Source organism: Ursus arctos, unplaced genomic scaffold, assembly GCF_023065955.2.
Source record: "Ursus arctos isolate Adak ecotype North America unplaced genomic scaffold, UrsArc2.0 scaffold_26, whole genome shotgun sequence".
Taxonomy (NCBI): Eukaryota; Metazoa; Chordata; class Mammalia; order Carnivora; family Ursidae; genus Ursus; species Ursus arctos.
This window is the reverse complement of record NW_026622941.1, coordinates 15,275,273-15,296,474: the sequence shown is the minus strand read 5'-3', so window position 1 is coordinate 15,296,474 and position 21,202 is coordinate 15,275,273. Positions and strand designations below refer to the sequence as shown.

Here is a 21,202-nt window from a genome sequence, read left to right as displayed (position 1 = left end):
GAAACCAACATCAACATTGCTTTTAATACACTAAACAGCTATTAAGAGTCACCTAGTGTAAGGGCCTTTTAATGACACTTGCTATTTCTGCAATACAACCTTTTCGGATGGGGGTCTGCACGTTGGATATTATTGATAATATTCTAGATATAATAAAAGATGGGTAAACAAAAGTTTATATAATTTTGGCAAAGTTTACCAAGGACAAATGGCAAGGATATCTTAGCTACATCAATGTGAGTGGGGTGCTCTCTACTTGTATTCAAGAGAACACCATTTAAATTACCACTAATTAATTCAATTTGCTTCTTCTTTGAGAGGTTTTTGTTGTTGTTGTTCATAATAATACTGTGTTACATTAAATCCTATCCCAATATATTAGAATCTTTTTTTATTTAAATTCAATTAGCCAACATAAAATACATCATTAGTTTCAGATGTAGAGTTCAATAATTCATCAGTTGCATATAACACCCAGGGCTCGAAAAATATGGAACATTTCACGAGTTTGCATGTCATCCTTGCTCAGGGGCCATGCTAATCTTCTCTGTATCGTTCCAATTTTAGTATATGTGCTGCCGAAGCAAGCACCCAATAAATCAGAATCTTACTACTGGATATTAATGTCAGAGGCCATCTAGGCTAACACTGTACCCAAATCTAGATGTGCCTGCGTCATCTAACACCCAGAAAAATTCTCTGCTTTGAATGTAACCTGTGTCTGCCCATCTGCTAATCACTATGTTCCACAGAGGAAGTCTAATTTTCTATCCATATACCAACTCCTCCAACGTGTGATAAATCTTGGGAGACATAATGAGGTACGAGGTTCAAATCCAGACAGTCTAGGTATGTGTTCTCAGTTTCTATGCCAGTAACAGCAATGCATAGTTCATCACGCTGCTATCAAGATTACGTAATTAACACACACAGTAGGTGCTCAGTAAAGATGGCTATGGTCCAATAGTATGGCTTCTAGGATTAAACACAATCCTCAAGATGTTATTGTTATCAACCTAGTGTCTCTCTCCCTCTCTCTCTCTCTCTCTCTGAACGCCAACAGAGATTGTGTTGACTTTTTCAGTAGTTGCACTGGACTTATGGTTAATGAAAACCTGAGGCTTTTTTAAAATTTTGTTTGTAACAGTTGCTTTCAGTTCAGTTTGACTCCTCTTACCACAATTTTTTTTCTAATTAAATGTAAGACTTTATCTTTATCCTCGATACATGTCAACTCATCATTTTAAATAACAGACATTTTAAAAACTTGATTCTGTCACCCAGTTAATTACTAATCTTTACTTCTTTACTAGCTTTGTGTCATCTGCAAACTTAGTAAACAAGTGCCTAGACTTCTTTCAGGTAATTGACCAAATTGGTGAATTGGACAGGACCAAAAATAGAGCCTTGTGGAAAGTTCCTAGAGACCTCACTCACTGCCAGTTATCAACTAATCTTCCCCTTTTGGATGTAATCAGCTCCCACTTCATCTAATTACTATCATTCAGCTCATGCACTTCTCCATCATTCCCTGAATGACATCACAGGAGATTTTGTCATATGTTTTTCTGGGAGCAGGATATATCTGCGTTTGTGAAAATCCCTTTAGCCATCAGAATAGCAATCATCAAGAAAGGAAATGATGGGGGCGCCTGGGTGGCTCAGTCATTAAGCGTCTGCCTTCAGCTCAGGGCATGATCCCAGAGTCCTGGGATTGAGCCCCGCGTTGAGCTCCCTGCTCCGCTGGGAGCCTGCTTCTTCCTCTCCTGCTTGTGTTCCCTCTCTCGCTGGCTGTCTCTCTCTCTGTCAAATAAATAAATAAAAGTAAAATCTTTTAAAAAAAAGGGGAGGAAGGAAGGAAATGATGTTTATTTAGAGGATTTGGTTCTTGTGACCCTAACGTGGCTTATGTGACTAGTCAGGGCCCCTAAAAAAGAGTGATCCTTTGTATACACGACATTCGGTAGGTCATCATCTTCCCTAAGACTATTTCCTCTTATTTGAAAAAGGGAATGCTGCACCCCACTTTTCTCAGAGATGACGAGAGGATAAAATTAAATAATGCATTTGATCATTTTCATACCAGAGATTTTTTTAAATAGAAAATAAAGTCATATGTTATAGTGGCCCCTTTGGTTAAAAACAAGACCAGTCTTTTAGTTAAACAACCAGACCAATTTTTTTTGACAGAACCCACCAGAGTGACCCCATCACTGTAACTATGTACGTAAGCATCCCGCACGCCTCTGCATTCCATTTAGCATATAAGATATTTTAAACCTTTAAGGATTCATGTCAGCCGAGCATGTGTGTATGTGAGTGTGTGAGTGTTGGTGGATGACTGGGAGAGACGATCGGCTCTCCCAGTCTCCCAGTCTCCAAGCCGCATTAGTCATTTTTAGCACCATGATGGAGAATGGTGTGAATGCGGTAAATTCAAAAGATTTCTCAAAACTTGACTGTGCAGACAGATAACTGTTAGAGTGACATTTTCAGTACAAGTGAGAAAACTGATCCTTCTGGGATCTCTAACTCTGAGTGCTTTAAAGGAGAAGATACAAGACTAAACCCATCCTCCTACACTAATCATTTCAGGAATAGTTTCTCTAAAAGTAGTAATGCTAATATGAGGGAGTGAAGAAGTCAGTCAAACTGCTTATTTCCACTATATCCCATTAGCAACCAGATCAATTTTCTCACACTCATGGGTTCGGGCTTACTTTTTGACAAAAATAACAAAACAGAATTCAGTGGAAAGTGACATCTTAGTTACGGACGTGCAGGTGATTGAAAGATCCAAAGCAAAATGTCTATGGGAAAAAGGATAATTGGGCAGAATCAAGAAGTGAAGGAATACATCTTCTTGTCCCTGTTCGTCCTTCCTCCTAGAATTCAGGAAAGGAGCAAAGAATTTAGCTGTTTGATTCCCATCAAGATCATTTTAAATTAAAAATGTGATCTTTTAAAATTCTCATTTGACTCTCTGTGATTATTGAGACCACTGACAGCCACGTCAGCATGAATCATGGAGTCACTCTTGAAATAGGAATTTACAGTTGCAGTAAACTTGAAAGAAAATATTTATGCACCTGGAAAGCTATTTAACTGGATTCCATGGGTCCATGCCTATTTTCTGAGAGATATTTTCTTCAAATTCATTCCAGTGTTCTTGGAGCTTACTTGACAGGCCCCCACCAACTCTTGCAGGCAAATCCTACTCATGGTCTTCAGTCAGAAGCAGATTCAGAATCCTCCTTGTACAATGAGGTTCTGAATCTCAGGTATAACTTATCCTATGCCCCCAAACTTTGGCGCTCACAGAGACCCTTGGAGCTGCTCAGAGCCCTCAGGGTTCATAACAGTATCAAAGCAGAGTTTAAAATACCCACTATACTGGGGTAAGCAACTATTCATTGCTGTTGGCTCACCAGAGGTAGAAAGGGCAGATTTCTGAGTCAGACAAATCTGAATTCAAATTCAACTCAGCCCTTAACAAGCTGTGAGATCTTGACCACATTACTTAACTTTTCTGAGTCTCAATTTCTCATTCACCATTCTCTAAAATGGTGTCACTAATAACTTAGCTTCCAAGATTTCTAGAAGGACTAGAGGAAATAAAGTATCAGGTTAATAAAAGTGCACAGAAACAATGATTTGTGTTGTTGCTATTCTAAATTGAGTGGGATCTCAACTTTTTCCAAGTAGGCTAGGATTACCATGGGTATGAAAATCTGGTATAGCACTTTAATAATTCTTCAAAAAAGAATGTATTCCATAAATGAGGACATCAGGTATCCTATTCAATTACAGGTCCAGATTGGGATGAGATGAAATAAAGCAGTACTCTGAGATTCTTCTTGGCCTCATGGACCCATGTCATTAGTGGAGCTTCCTTTTCACTGAAAACATACAAGTCTAGATGGAATTAGATATGCATGGATGCTCATACTAAGAGTGCCTGGAAATACTATTGAAATTGACAACAGAAGGATGGTGGTATTTGGCTTGGTGTGAAGTATTTCTGGCAGAGAGTACATATACCAAGGCCTGGAAGTAAAGAAACACTAGGTGCATCAGAAGAACTCAAAAATCAGTAATCTGAAAATAATCAGCAAATGGGAGGAAATCACATGAAGTCAGGTTGAGGAATTAGACAGATGCAAAATTATGCAGGACCTTTGGCTTATAGGAATTTTTTTTAACTTGAATGTAATATGAAATCATAAAGGCACCAGGAAAGTGACATGATCTATTTGTTTTAAAATCACTATGGATGTAGTTTAAGTTAGAAGGGAAAAAGAATGGTTTGGGAGAAGTGTACACTTTAACTAACCCAGGCGAGTCTAGAGTAGCGATGAACTAGGAAGAAAGTAGGCGGATGGAGAGAAATGAATGGATATAAGCTTGACTTTAGAGGTAGAATCAATAGTGCCTAGTGGAGTGAGGAGGTGGTAGGATGCAGGAGAGAGGAGTGGTATCAAGGAAGCATCCAAATTCTGCCAAGAGCAACTGGGTGGACAAAAATTCCCTTTGCTAAATGGAGAACACTAGAAGGCAAACAGATTGGGAAACTTGTCACCTGTTCATTTTTTAGCACATTAATTTTGGCATACCAGTGAGACATCCAAATAGAAACATCTAGACCTCAGTAAAAGGCTCTGGGTTAGATATATAAATATGTGAATCCTTGGCACAAAAATAGCATTGGTAGCCATAGAAGTGAATTAAATTACCTAGTGTGAATATTGAGAATGAGGGCAAAAGGAGCCCAGTACTTAGACCTGAAAAGCCCCATATTACAGTTTAGATGGAGAAGGAATGGCCTGCCAAAGAAAGAAAAGCAGCAGCCAGAGAAGTGAGGGAGCACACACACACACACACACACACACTCACAAACACACGTGCGTGCACGGGTATGCATGTGTGTCTGTGTGTATGCATATATTTATTTACTGAAGATAAAAGAGAGGATTGTTTCAAATAGGAAATGATAAGCTAGGTAAAATCCTACTGTGAGATCAAGTAAAATGAAGAACGGAAAAAATCTGTAGATTTAGCAATATTATGACCACTGAAAACTTTACCCAGAATCATTTCAGTGGTGAGAAGGGAATAAAAACCAGATTGGAGTGGGGGGAAGAACATCTAGGAAGTGAGTAAGTAAAGGTATTGCATTCAAACAACTTTTTTAAGGAACTTGGCAATGACGAAGATTTAAGAGAGAAAGTAGGGGCTACATGGGTATGTGGGTAAATTTGCCAGATTTAGCAAATGAAAGTACAAAACACCAAGTTAAACTTGAATTTCAGGTAAACAATGAATACTTTTTTTTGGTACAAGCATGTCCCATGCAATATTGCGAACACACTTTACACCAAAAAACTATCTGTGCAGTGTTTAAGACATGGTTATCCTAAAAAATAATTCATTGTTGTTCTGAAATTTGAATTTAATGGTGAGTCCTGCATTTTATCTGGGAGGTTAGGTGTGAGTTCAAGGTACTTTTTTTTTCGAGACATACTTGGGCATATTTAACTGGTGAAAGAAAACATCTGGTGTAGATTGAGAAGCTAAAAAGGCATGAGAAAGAAGGGAGATTGACTTCTTCCTGGGGGTGGATGCTTCCTTCCTGCACTCACACAGAAGGGAGAATGGGAAGGGTGGGCGCCCAGGCAAACAGACGTGTGGTTCTGGTGTTGGGAAGATGCTGGCACCTACCTTTCCAGACTCTCCGTTTTCTTTATGAAGTACGCAACGAGCCATTCACGAGAGCAGGAGATTGGGATGAAAATGAGGAATAGGGAGAGCAGGGAGCTAAGAATGTGCTGTCGCAAGAGCAAGAACAGATGATTTAGAAGAGAAGCCATTAAGATTGCGGGCAGTGCTGAAGGCCCAGCTGGTACTGGTAATCACGAAGAGTGATACAAAAGGACCTAAAGCATGATTTGGTCCAGTGACATTCAGGTGTCCAATGCAGTTATGAAGCTGTCCGGTGGATTTTTAAGTGGTCTAAAGACCACAAGACAGGAAGAAAGGCACAAACTCTACTCCCGAATTAAAGTAATGTGAAGCAAATCTTATATACGATTTCCCTCCAAATATGCAAGAGAGAAGGGGGTGGATATCTTTTCAAATTCTGAAATAAACAAGTCTCCATCCTTAGCTAACTGAATCTACAAATCAGAGAAAGGACTGTACAAATAAGCAGATACTGGGCAAAATCAGTTCCTGCTATATCCGTGATGTTATTTAAACCCAATATTTTACAATTTTAAATAGCTCCACTTCTAGGTTGACTTGTAAATTCAGTTCACAAATACATATTGGGTTCCTACTATGTGCCAGCACTGGCCAGAAAGTGAATTAATAATACCAAGGCTGATGTTTAATTAACAAGAAGAGCCTTATAGAAATATTTGACACTCAAATTAATATCAGATATATTCATTTGACTAATGCTATTACAATTACAGTTCATAGCTAATGGCATTATCGGGCTATTATCACAAAGCATTACCTCTCTTCTAAAACTCATTTCCATGATAATTCATTGAAATCATCATGAGAACACACTATCTTGATGGGTTTTTACCTCCCAACGCTCTTCAAGAGAATGAACTCACCCTTATAAGAAAGCCTGTTATCCCAAATATCACCCATGCTCATTCTTTCTGCAGTTCAGGTGAACAATGCACAGCGATTTCTCTACAGTGTTGAAAGACACAGTGGCCCTTCCTGGAAACAGCAACCTAACTTCATTTTTATCCACAATTCCCAAGAAGTACAAATGCAAATTAAAGTCTTGATGCAGACATTGTTATGAGAGCAAGGTATCAAGCATGTGCAGATTTGAGGCCCAACCTCCGTTCACCCGTTCAATCAACAAATAATTACTCTGTCTCCTTCGCGTAACTTTAGGCAAGCAGTTCAGCCTCTCTGCACCTCTGTTTCCTCATCTGTAAATTGAGGGTAATAATAATTTGGGTACTTATTAGACAAATACGAAAAAGTGGTAGAAAAGCCAAAGTTAGCATATAGTTGTTAGATATTATTTCCTTCAGGTATCATGAAAATTAATGTGTTTTAAAAATTAACTCAAGTAGGAGAGCTATGAATCTCAAATGAAGCATTTAAATCAGGTTACTGAAAGGGGGAAGGAAAGAAATTAACATTTATTAAGTGTCAGTTATATGCAGACCTTGCTATATGTATTTTGCAAATATATTATTTCATTAAATCTTCACAACAATTCTTTGGGGGTAGATGTTTGTAGCCTCTTCCCACGTAAGCAGAAAATGAACCTAGAAAGTTATACAAGTTGCCCAAATCTTACAGCAGGGCTGGATTCCTGATTCCCAAGCTCCTTTTGCTTCACCAGAGTTTATTTCCCGTGGCGCAGAAGCACGGCCATCCTGGAGAATGGCTGGTACACGTTTTTAACTACATACTTCTTCGCACATAGTGAAGCGAGGGATAAAGTAAGGTATAAAACCCATTTCAGTTCTGTCTCAACAATTTTGGACGTTTGCTAGATCACCAGCATTACAAAAATTAACTTAAAAAAATAGGTCTAACAAAGTCTGAGGGGAAATCATGGCTCACTGTGCCCAACTATCATTTGAAGAGATTCCAAAAGGCACATTTTAATATTTTCAAAGTTCCATTATGTTCAAAATAAAACGGTGTTGGTAAAAAGGGGAATGACTGAATCTTCCTCTGAAAAGACATAGCAGAAATCTGCTTCTACTCAAAAGCGGTATGCCACAGCACTTAAAATAATGCCATGTATATTTGAGATATTTGGTAAATCGAGGGTTCCAGTAGGAAATATAGCAACATATCACTAAAGTGAGTGAATCTCAGGTTTCAGAATAGACTGGTTATTGTTACTTGGGATGTTATGATTTCCATAATAATATCTTAGGACGGTTTTATAAATAGCACATAAGTTCCGAGTCACAGCATCAAGGCTGCTATTCAATACTTCAATTGCAGAAGAAGGGTAGTTTGTGATAGAAAACCACCCTTTTCCGTTGTTTTATCATAAACCAGAAGTGACTTGGGGAAGGCAGAGTTTTCCAAAAGTATGCTTGGTGAAATGGTTTTAAAATGTTATTTTTTGCTGTAAAGGTAATATATGATGAAATAAATCCAAACTCTAAAGGGAGGGAGGAAGACCAACAAAATGATGGCAATTATTATTTGGGTAAATTCTTTTCCAATATTTTTTTATTTGCATGCATGTGTGCACGGGTATTAAATTTATATAGAGATTTTAAACACAATTGAATAAATGCTGCTATATGCTCAATAAAAAAAATCATATCAAGTACCCACTTTTTCCCATTAAAAATATCGTGAGCATATTTCCATGTCATTTCAAATTCAAAAAAAATTAAGCTCACTTTTTTTTTCTAGCATCCTGAAAATGGGATTACTCATTCAATAAGGATAAACATTTTAAAGAGTATTGAGAAGTAAAGACAAATTGTTTTCTAAAAGGCTGCATCAATTATGCCACCACTGCAGTAGAATAATACTTGTCTCAATGTGTTAGCCGCAGCCTTACGCATAATAATATTTTGATTCTTGTTAATGAGTGGCAAAAATTATATTGCATTATTACTTTAATTTATATTTTTTCAAAATGGAAAACTGAAATTTCTAATGGTATGAATACTTTTATCTTTTCACGTTCATGAAATGCTTCATCATACTATTTGCCCATTTTTTCTTTTGGCCTATTTGTCCTGTTTATTTTTTATTTTAAATGGTTTTTTTAACTTTAGGGATATTATCATATAGTCAAATTTATTGCTAATATTTTCCTAGTTTTAAGTTAGCATTTTAATTTCATAGATGAGTTTGTTTTGCACAAGTTTTGCTGATACATGTAATCAAATCTATCAACCTTTTTTGTTGTGATTCATATCATTGCATTTATCTATGGTTGTAGAAATTTCAGTAGTTTTGTATTTTGAATATAATAGTCTCATCCATGTGAACTTTACTTATGTGTTAGATAAACACTTATTTCCTTCAAATAACCAAATTTCACAGTATAACTTGATATTTGTTGTGAAAAGTTAGTTAAACCATAAATACTCCACTGCCATAGGATAAGTGGAATGAAACTAATCAGTAATAAATACTTTAATATATCTTTAGTTCTTAGGAGATTCAGGGCTGTCTCAGGGCTATACCTTTCAGCTGCCTCTTGATTTTGGCTTAGCATCACCCTCTCTTTAATTATTACACTTTATGGTATATATTATGTATCAACTATTGCTAATCGTACTTCTTATGGTTAGTCTTCATTTGTAAAAATCTTATTTCCTGGGGTGCATATTTCCAGGTGAATTTTAGAAGCATTTTATCAGTTTTCCCCAAATCTCATTTTTATTTTAATTAAATAAGTAAAGCTTGTTCATTAATTAAAAAAATAAAGCTTTTATAATCTTTAGTGTTCTCCCTAAGTACATAACATAATTTTTTATTTATTCAATGTTAAACAATTCGATTCAGTGAGATTTTCTTTTCTTCGTATATATCCTGAATATTTGTTATATCTATTGTCGGCGTTTTATGCTCTTTTTCTGTTTGCTGTTATGAACAGACTCCTTTTGCCTCATTACAACTCACTGACATAATCACTACTACGTAGGGGGATTATTAACATCTATGTCTGTGCCTTGCATTCAACAACTTAAACTTTCTTAGTAAATTTATGAGAGTATTTTAGTTTATATTAGGTTTACAGCAAAATTATCTAATCTTAATTATAATTTTTTAAAATCATTTTTCCCATATTAACTCCTATGTTTTGCGTCTTTACCAGGACACAGAACTTTGGAGCCATGTTAATACCAGAAGACAGTCACATTTTATCCTGTTCATAATCTTCATATGACTCTTTCTTATTTTTTATCAAGCATACTTGTAGGTTTAGAAGGATAATAATTAAAGGGTATTCTTTACCAGTGTACTCTTAATCCCCTTTACCTATCTCACCCTACCCCCCACCTCCCCTCTGGTAACCACCAGTTTGTTCTCTATAGTTAAGAGTCTGTTTTTTAGTTTGTTCCTCTTTTCCCTTATTCATGTTTTGTTTCTTAAATTCCACATATGAGTGAAATCATATGGTACTTGTCTTTCTCTGACTGACTGATTTCACTTAGCATCATACTCTCTAGGTCCATCCATGTCATTGCAAATGGCAAGATTTCATTCTTTTTTATGGATGAATAATGTTTATATATACATAATATGTTCATACACACACACACCATCTTCTTTATCCATTCACGTATCTCTTGGTGGACACAGACTGCTTCCATAGTTTGGCTATTGTAAATAATGCTGCTATAAACATAAGGAGTATATGTATCCCTTTGAATTAGTGTTTTTTGTATTCTTTTTAGTAAATACCCAGTAGTGTGATTACTGGAATACAGGGTAGTTATTGTATTTAGTCATCCCCAAAAGAAGAGATTTACTGAGAGGCAGTATTGACCAATGAAGAATATGTGTGGATTCCCTTAGCCCCTGTCATTTTCCATATTTTTAATAAAGTCTTCTGTGAAAGTGCTCCCATTAAAACCCAAGTTACTATGATGAGCAGACTGCTGGGATGGAGTGAGAATTTTATGCCATTTTCTGGTTGTCCAACAATCTGATCAAATGATGTGACTGTAAACTGGTTTCAAGTATACATGACTATCGGGTGCTCCCTAAAAATCCCATTCATCTATAAGCTCTCCTTTGGGAGCTGTATTACCAGAACGTGGTGCACCTTGATGGTCATGCTTCCATTACTTCTCGTCTTATGGTTTAAGGAGGTACTAGAGGCAGAGGTACTTGGTGTTGGGTACTGATCAGAATGGAATGTGCAACTGCTACTTCTCCTCCCCCAAGCAGTAATTATGCATTGGAGCAACAGCATCTATATTGTTTAGAACTGACCTTGATTTCTGTGTGGGGGCATGTTCTGATCACCTCCTATCCACCTGTTTGGTGTGGAAGGGATCCTCAACCTAAGTAGGCTAAGATGGCTGAAAGTAGGACACCTGACTTGAGCAATGGACTGACAGCAGTTTATTAGGCACATATACTCACAGCCCAGGGAAGAGAAAGTGCCATGCAGTGCCGTAAGGGGGCTGCACTTGGGAGTGGAGTGAACAAGGGTCTGTGGAGAGCAGGCTTGGTAGTAACAAAACAGGGAGGCAACTCTTGGGTCCTGCAGGAGGATGTGATCGCCTGTTTGAATAGTGCTGAAGGCTGGGAAGGAGGTGAAACCAGTAGCAGGCAGCTGGTCCGACTAACAGGAGAGCTAGCCAAGTAGGGAGGACTTCCCACTGGGTGGGGAGTGTATCTGAAAGAGCAGAGAAGTATGTGGTTAGGACTTAGGGGCCTTGTGAGACTCAAATTTGTGTTGTTTATAGTAACATATTCCTATTAGCATCAATGGCAGCTTTAGTAGTGCAGTTGTAAGAAGATGAGGGTTCTTCTACTGAACGGTGCCTCAGTTTACCTCTCTGCACCTTCACTCTTAATCTGTAAAATACAAGAACTAGTCTAGATAATTCCACAGTCCTTCTGTCTCCAAAATGACCATGATAATTTAAAATAAATAGGGGTGCCTGGGTGGCACAGCGGTTAAGCGTCTGCCTTCGGCTCAGGGCATGATCCCGGTGTTATGGGATCGAGCCCCACATCAGGCTCCTCCACTATGAGCCTGCTTCTTCCTCTCCCACTCCCCCTGCTTGTGTTCCCTCTCTCGCTGGCTGTCTCTATCTCTGTCAAATAAGTAAATAAAAAAATATTTTAAAAAAATGAATAAACTTTCATTAAAATAAATAAATAAATAAATAAATAAATAAATAAAATAGAAACATTTTACTTAGTATCTATAAGGTCTAATACTCCAGAGTAATTATCTGTTTGCATGTCTCCCCTACTAATCTATGACCTCTTTTTACTTAAGGAACTTGGAATGTCCATTTCCTGGTACATGAAAACTTCTTAACGAATGATTTTCAAATGAACAAATAGATCTAACTGAACAAGAAATATTTGGAGAACTTCTGAGCCATGCAAAGTACTTTGTGAATGTTCTAGAACTCAGTGGTCCAACACTCATTGCTAACTAGGCTGGTTATACTATTAAAAAGTACTTAACTAGGGTTCACTGTGAGTATTAACATATGGCACTTACTGTCCCCCACTGTTTACGCGATGTACTTTTTCTAGCATTATTAGCCTTCCTACCCACCCAAGTAAAGATCTGGGGCAGTTTAGTTCGTCCCATTCTAGACCTAAAGTCTTCCCTTTGTCTCCTTTTGCAAGGATGTCCCAGATTTCAATCAGCTACTAGAAATGTCAGATGAAAAATGGCACAAATGTGAATTACGACAATAAAAGTTTATAAGCTACTAAAATAAAGTTATAGTACCTAAGAGCTGAGTCAACTGATGATGTTAAATGGAACATTTTACAACCAGTCCTGGGATAATGATAAAAAAAAAAATGGCACATGAAGAACATGAAGAAATATGTGATTGGAAAAGGGTCTAAGATCAAGCTCAGGCTACATGATTTTGTATGAGCCACTTCTAAGGCATGGGGGTGGTGATAATCTAAAGTTTATGGAGTGCCTCTTCCGTGACCAACCCTTGACATCTATTACCTCTTTTACGTCTCATAACAGCTCAGTGAGAAACGTGGTATTGTCATTTTAGAGAGGAGAAACCGAGGCTGAAGTGGTCCGATCGGGCAAATGCCCCAAAACAAGACTATTAAATAATGGAGACAGTATTTGACTTCAAAAGTCTCTCTGCCTCCAAAGCCCACGCTTTTTCTATGTCTCTTCACACCCAAAGCTATCTCTTTACATAGACTGATAATCTCTATACTAATAAAACAAATTTTACGTTTCATGAAGTATCTCTCTGTCCAACGTGATGCTAGTGTGTATTCAATTTCAGATGACTGTCCTGCTTACCTTGGAACTCACCATGTAAATTAGCTACACAGGGAATGTAAAATTACAGCCAAGTAAGGCAAAAATATGGGGCTAGCATGAAGATCGGCATTAGGAAGGAAGGTGAACACTAAAAATGATATTCGAGAAGGACTATAGAAATGTTATCAGGAGTTTGAATAGGTTATATGGCAATCTTTCATTTTATTTTTTAAATAACTCCACTCACAAAATGTTTTGCGTTACTCGTAAATTCCCACTGCCTTTCTCTAACCTTTCCAGCACGACATCCTCCCGTCACCCGACATGCCCATCCCAAGTCACCGCGCTTGTTATTTGTGCCCACCACAGTACCCCCAGTGACAGTTACAAGCACATGGGCACGCGCAGGGTGAGCTGGTGCAGTATCAGGATAGGCTGGTATTTGCTGCAATTGCATAATTTTTTTTTTAGAAATATTATGTTTTACCTTTAAAGATCTTACAAAATTTATATTCTTCTCCCTCATCTGACTTTGTTATAATAAAAAGATAGCTTTTTCAATTACTTATTATGGACCAAAATTCATGCTCCAAGAAAAATTAATGTCATGTTAATTCTGAGGCTTCGCATACTCTGTACAAACTTCTCTTACTCTCGCCAGAGAAACACGATGAAAAAATGGTCTAATCGCATCACATGCAAAGTGCTGATGTGAAATGAAAAGGACAGAAATATGATTGTGATATTAATTCAAGAGAAGTAAGGAAATAGGACTGTTTGAATAAGCTTAGCAAGGTGGTTTAGTTCTTCCTGAAAATATGTGTGATGTTATCTCACCTTACCTTGACTTCCACCCCCATTCAAGTACAATCAAATGTTTAGTTTCTATGTGTGTGTGTGCGCGCACACACACACACACACACACAGAGCAAGCTACATAGACCCAATAGGCAAACACAGAGGGAAACATTCTATGAAGCTACTCCTATCAGATGAAGGCATTATGTCAATACAGCAATAACACCATACATTTCTATTGTAATGGAACACAAATTAATAAAATAGGGAAGTAGAACTCACCACATAGCTTTCAACTCAATACCAGATTTCAATTATAGGTCCAAGACACAAGCTAATTTTCATGGTTGGTCCACAATAATAGTCATTGTTAAATGACAGAAGAGAAACAGCTTTAAATGGGAAGTGGCACAATGAATCAAAGCTGTCATACTTATGTACTTGCTGACTATCAACCCTGAACAGAGCATTTAATTCAAATCTCATTTAAAAGTACGCACTGTCAAGGAAAAGGCCAAGAACCATTTTCTAGTTCAGGAAGCAACTCACAACCCATGTACCAAAGACGGCACTGAAGATCAAGTCTTATTGGCACATAGACCGATTGTTCTAGTCCCACACCCCTCCTCACAACCCACTGTGGGAGCTGCTCCCATAAAAAAGCAAGAAAATGCCAAAACCTTGGCATCTGACTGCTCAAAGGAGATCAATTCTTGTTCTCATAATACATAACTTTTTTGGGAAATATTCTGCCCATTCAGAACTGCAATTGAATTTAAGTTCTCTCCGCCAAGACAGATTTTTGCCTTTTGAACAATCTTTTTAACGTTCTGTGGTATTATATATATGTATTTGTTAATACTAAGATCCCATTGTTGTTTTAAAAGTACCGCATAAAAATAAGCATTCCATATATAATACATCATTTCATATGATGTATTAAATAATAGTATCTCAAACCCACTGAAGGAAAATTGCGTGTGTGTGGAAATAGAGATGATCCATAGAGATGTGTATTTGGATATGGAAAGAAAGAGAGAATTATAGCAAAGATCCAAAGCAAAAGTCAAAATGTAGCAGTGAAGTAAAAACAATTGCCTTGCATCCTAAATAGTTTTATATATACTCATGTGATAGTTTTGTATATAGCAGTTTGACATCATAAGAAAGTGGGGGTATCTTCTTTAGAAGTATTAATTTGAAGGCATTACTTATCAGGTCAAAAAAATACCTTCATGTCAACCAGAGATTGCAAGTAATTTGACCAATAGGGTCTGCGATATTACAATGAGGTGATACTGGATTTATCTAAATTGTCAAAATAATGTAACATCTGGAATCTACATGTATTATGTCACTAACCTTACAATTAGAATATGCAACAGACTCTGGTAAACAGTTTTCATGCACTCAATGTGTATTCACTGAACAATTCCTATATGTCAGGTACTGTTCTAGATACTAGACATATAAGGATAAATAAGATATATATATACATGGTTCTGGTAAATTAGCATAATCAGGGTGACTTTTATAGCTCAGTTCTTCTGAACCTATATTGTGTTATGCTATTCAGATTTTGTGACCTTCAAAATATTTGGGGTGCTTTACTTGTCATTTTACTGTTAATTACAGAATTAAATGAATTTTGACAATGAGTTTCAGATGAGCTTTTTTGCTTTGTAGATATTATTGAAGCGAATAAATCTGTGTGAATAGTGGAATGATAAAACATTCACAGAAACTTACAACTCTGCAGTTGAATAACAATTACATTTGTTCCAAACAGGCAATTGGTTTCCAAACACATTAAACAAAGGCAATTTAGAAAGCTTCTTCTTCTTTTTGGCATCATTAACGTTGTTGAACGTCCTGGGATTCTGGAGTGTTTCACAAAGGTAAGTGTGTGGTAAGATGAGCAATTTCCGAGTCCATGAAATATTGATCTGGGAACCATCACTGGGCCAATGGGAATCCTGTATGCCATGACTGGACACATTAGCATAGTAGAGAAATTTAACAGATTATTCGGAGCAAGAAAGTTCAATTTAGACTTTACTTTTGCCATTGATCCTTATAATAAAATAGTGCTTTATTCGATTCTAAAACATGTTCTGAAGGAAGGTATTTTTTTCTCCACTGTAGAGTACCATTTTAGAATTAGAAATAACCATACTGATAATAAGAATGAATGAGTCATTATCATTAAAAGCAAATACCATTAAACAAATAGCTAGAAATCTAATGATGCTTAAGATTTGGATTCCATTCAGGCCTTTAAATCAGCAGTGACCATTTCAAGGTCAATAACAAACTGCAAAATCATTTAGTCAGTCACCTGAGACCATTCAGTGGTTTAATATGTATCATCTACCATCCATCCATCGCCAGCCCACCTCTCTCTCTCACAGACATATTCTTGGATAGCTGTGTACTTTTGAGCAAACTGTCTAACCTCTCTGAGCCTCTGTTTTTATACTTGTAAAATAAAATCAAGAGTACCAACATCTTGTGGGCTTTTAGGGATATGAATTTTGGTAAAGGGCCGAGCACAGTGCCTACCACATTGTGGAAACTACAGAGATCTTTATTTTTCTCATTTTCCTCCATTCATGTATCTGTTTAGTCAAATTTGATCCTATCATTGTCACTTCTCCCTTGCCTAAATCATTCTTTAATTCATTGAATAAATCTCTGTTGGAACTACCCGTCATGTGATGGGGACTACAGTAAACTAGAAGGACACTAAGTCAGCAAGTCAATAAATGTTTCGTGCTATTATACTCCTCTCTCATGGAGCTTATTGTCCAGTATAAGAGAGAGGCACTTAAATCCCATTATGACAAAGTCAAAAGTCTTAAGGGCTCCCTGGATTTTCAAATCTCTTACCTTCCACAGTGTGTAAGTTATCAAATTAACCCCCCACAATGTATATTTTCTCTAAAACATCTATCTCATTCTTGGATTGAAAACCAAATTAGAGTATCAGAGAGTCTTGCAGAAGAATCCAACAGGAATGTCCTCAGCTTGGTAGCAAAATAGCCATCAATGACAACTGAAGGTGAAGGCAAAGCATCTCTCCCCTCCACCCATTGCCTCCAAACACGTAGTGGTGCCCATCTACCAATTCTCATAAACCTGTAGTTTCTCAACTTTTTTACTTTTTCTCCCACTATAAGATCTGACCCACGTCTTTTCATAAAGTAGTTTAAAAGGCAAACTTTCAAGTTAGCCCGGGTGACTCCAGTTCTACAACTTCGCTGTACAAACATCAGCAAGGTATTTAACCTTGCTAAACCCATTTCTTCATTTGTATAATGAAATAATAGGAACAGTCATTGTGTCATAAAGTTGTTGTGAGGACGAGAAAATGCTCAAAATGTTAGCTACAGTAAACCCAATGGCCTCATACTCTGCCTTATGCTCCCTGCTTCCTCTTTTTAATTCTTCTTCTAGACTCATGCAGAGGTGTGGCCAAGATGACCAGGATTATGGGCTGAATTCGTGGAAGAACTAGCACTGGACCCAGAATCTATTAGCTCAGGGATTTACACATTCATTCATTCATTCATTCACTAATTCAACCAATATACTCAGCATTGTTCCAGGCACTACAAAAAATAGAACTGAAGAAGGCGGAGTACCAGTCTACATGGAGCTAATATCTAGTGCTCAAATCAAATTATTTAAGGGTGATTCCTTCTCTGTGATTGTTGAACATGTGAATTACTATAAAGAAGTGAAAGATGGTGGAGTGGGGTGCAGAGAAGGAAGCAATAATAAAATTATACTAAGCACCAAATACTGGAGGAACCAAAAATGAGAATGGACTAAGTGATAATAGAAAATTTATTTAGAAATAAATCTGATTCTTAGCATATCTTCTCTAGTTCCCTATACTCCTCCCCCTTTTTTTCTGTATACTTTTTGAGGAAAGGGGAAAAAAGAGAGAGAGGATAAAACAAAGCAGGAAGGGAAGAAATTAATTTTCCAACTGTTGAGCACTTCTCTCTCTTGGGCAGCATGCAAGACAAATAACATTTAATCTCCACCACCCCTCTGTTACCTAAATCTTATCACTTTCCTTTATAAATAAGAAAACCAAAGTGAGAATCTAGGTAAGCAAATTGACTAGGTTCACACACCTAGGATTCAAAACCAAATGTGTTTGTTTATAAACACTTTCTCTCATATAGCGTGCTATTTCTAAGTGCCTTAGAGGAGCGTTCCACCTGCTCCGTGACAGCCCCTTGAGTCTGGTGGGTAGGGAAGAAACCAGTCCCTTCAGTTAAAGTAACCATACCCACCACGCCATAGGGAAAGAACAGGTGTCACATATCAGAAGGAAAGAGTCTGGAAAATTTGCCAGTAAAGGTCAAGCAACTAAAACCAACTTACATTAGTGCAAAGACACACATCACCTTGGGTATCTCTTGCCCATTGGGGTGGGACGCGCCAAGCCAGAAGTCAGGCAAGAAATCATATGGAACTTACAGTAGCAGGACAGCAGTGTCTATCGTGAGGACTGAATGATTCTGATTTATTTCTATTCTGATTGTGACTGTCAAACACTAACAAACAGTAAGCATGCAAAGACACAGGAGAAAACACAAGTATTCTAGGGACGGTATTATTGAGATACATTTAGGAATCACATGGTGCTTGATTACAATAAACATCCAGTCACAATCCAATTTTGACCAAACCCAATGGGGTTCAGAGCCAGATAACAGTGGCAAATCTATCAAGAGCAGAACAATCCCAAGTCATTCTTGTCCCTAAAATTTTGAGGACAGTATATTATTATGAAACAGCATCCTCACTTGAGGGCAGCTCCACCACGAATTTCATGAGTTTGATGGAATCCTAGTGTCAGCCCTAGAGCCAAAGAAATCTTGTCAGGGTCACTGGGATATCACCTAACTGAGTACAGTTAGGAATTATCTGTGAATGTCAGGCCAGACTTATTTTTCATTTGTACAAAAAACAAACACACACACATACACACACACCCCAAAACAAAAAACAGCCCTCTCTGTCTTTTATTAGGGTCCTCTTCCATCAAATCTGAAATAGGGCATGGTAACATGTCATACGTGAAGGTCTCCAGGTGGGGGGGGTGAAGGAAGTAGGTAGGTGAAATGTCTTTCCTTAGCTGAAAAGTATTATATAAACATCTCTATAGTGCTGAATATAAATATGTATCCTACATCAGATACTAAAATAAAAAGATATTACAGATGTTTTAGGGAGGGGGCAAAAAGGTGTTTGTTTTTAAAACAACACCACTGTTCCTCCAATGTTTTAAAACACATCTTAAAGTTGTACCATTGGGGCGCCTGGATGGCTCAGTTGTTAAGCGTCCACCTTCGGCTCAGGGCATGATCCCGGGGTCCTGGGATCGAGCCCCATATCAGGCTCCTCCGCTGGGAGCCTGCTTCTTCCTGTCCCACTCCCCCTGCTTGTGTGCCCTCTCTCGCTGGCTGTCTCTCTCTCTGTCAAAGAAATAAATAAAATCTTAAAAAATAATAATAAAATAAAATAAATAAAGTTGTACCATTGCACTGATTTTGTCAATGATACCAGTCATCTTTAGTGCATAACCTGTAACAATTACTGAAAGCAACGTAAATCAGAGACCAAAGCATGTTCTTCTCCTACAGTTACTTTCAGCAATATATTGGGAGGGGAAAGAAGGTAAAATGAACTTTGGAAACTTTGGAGGCTTACATGCACCTGATAAAACTGAACCTGTAGCCCATATTCATTTGTTCAACAAATATTTTTGAGCATCTGCTGTGTACGAGGCACCGGTCGAGGCACTAAGAACATCGCAGTGAATAAAGCAGTCTGAAATTCAAATCCTCCAGAAGCTTACTCGAAGGTGTTTATGAAAATAATGTGTCTTTAGAAGTCGTGCACCATAGGACCAAAAGGCCAGGATTCTGAATAAGAGAGCTCTGATTTCAAACCTAGGCTCTGCCAACTACTATTCATATGAACCCCAAGGGAGTTATTTAACCTCTTAGAACTTTAGTTTTCCTATCTGTGAAATGGGGACAATTTCATCCTTCCAGGGTTAGAGTGAGAATTCAGTAATTAGGGTGGGGATAGTGCCCAATACTTAGAAAACACTCAGGAAAACCAGGTGTTCCTCGGGTCAGGGGTAAAGGGTACACATTCTAGAAATGTATCCATGGGTTTCTTCTTTGACAGCGGTGTTTTCCACATAGGTTCAACACCGAATTTACAAAGCCCTCATGCATCTGATAAGCCTTTCCTGAGTCCTGGCCTCCAAGAACATTGTCAAGTTGACAGGGTTTCAGACTTTCCAGTCTGTCGCGCTTTGTCACTCATTGCAGGTTGTGAAAGAGCGCCATCTAAAGGTCCTTATGGGACACCTTAATATGACCTGAAACTCCTTTTGTCATTTTGTAAAGACTGTTCTGGTGAGCCGTGCTCTTAAATAATCATCACTGTTGTGCCAGTATCTATGGCCCATAATAAAAGGTAGACAAGCACAGGAAGAAAGCAAATGATTTATCAAGTCATCTACATCTGGTCCTAAAAAAAGCTTGCTTTCTTTCTTTTTTAGGTATTGTAATCTAAATCATTTTAATGCCCAGAACATCAGTGGAAGTAATCGTGAAGAAACACTTCTCCTCCATGAAAAGTCTCTGAAATTTTATGGCAGTACGCAGGAATTTTCTCCAAGTATTGATCTTTGGGAGACAGCCCTATGAAACTACATTTGACTCTACCTGTCTTCCGAGCAAAGTATTCATTGTTTTCTTCAGCTGAACATCTTACGCGTTTTAGTTTAAGAACGAACATGTATGGGTGGGACTTCAGGACTATTATCTGTGTACTTTATTTATAAAGACTAATTATGACTCCTCTAGTAAACTATTATGCCTTTTGCATTAACACATTATATATTACAGTTAATTTCAAAGCCTGTGATACTCCATGACAACAAAAGGACAATTTCATGCACATTACAATATTTTATAACTTTTTACAATAATGGTTCAGCCACTAAGAGCAATATAAATGATATTTGTTAGTTTTAATGTGCTAATAGAACCAAAATAATCGTATGTTAACATTCCTCCTTTCTACACATTTATTGAGCACTTATTAAATGCCAGTCTTTATGATCATACACTATGTCTGACTAAATAATAAACCTATATGTGATCCTACTGTATTTGATCCTGATGTTACACTATCAAGATAGGAAGGAAGGAAATTTTCTCTGAATTGAAAAGCAATGTTAACTAAAATAGAGATCTTTAACAAAGAAAGAATAGTCACATACTGAAGAAGTTATAAAATAAAGGTAAATGATGGAATGATTTAAAGGAAAAAGGGAAATTGGAGAAAGTGAAACGAGTGTTGAGAGGGTAAGCGATAAATCAAAAAGAGAAGCTTAAAAGAATT

General features: G+C 37.4%; 1 protein-coding gene and 1 non-coding gene across 2 annotated transcripts in view; one reads left to right on the top strand and one right to left on the bottom strand.

Moving 5' to 3' along the window:
• SLC15A5 (solute carrier family 15 member 5) overlaps positions 1-20,502 on the top strand; it is a 75,552-nt gene extending 55,050 nt beyond the window's left edge. Inside the window, exons 8-9 of the mRNA XM_026502340.4 lie at positions 15,549-15,657; positions 20,355-20,502. Of these exons, the coding sequence (XP_026358125.3) occupies positions 15,549-15,657; positions 20,355-20,502 (257 nt within the window). The remainder of the gene's footprint in view (positions 1-15,548; positions 15,658-20,354) is intronic.
• LOC113258107 (U6 spliceosomal RNA) lies at positions 485-591 on the bottom strand. Its single transcript, XR_003317122.2, has one exon. It is a non-coding gene; the product is annotated as a U6 spliceosomal RNA (small nuclear RNA).
• Positions 20,503-21,202: the final 700 nt, after the last annotated feature.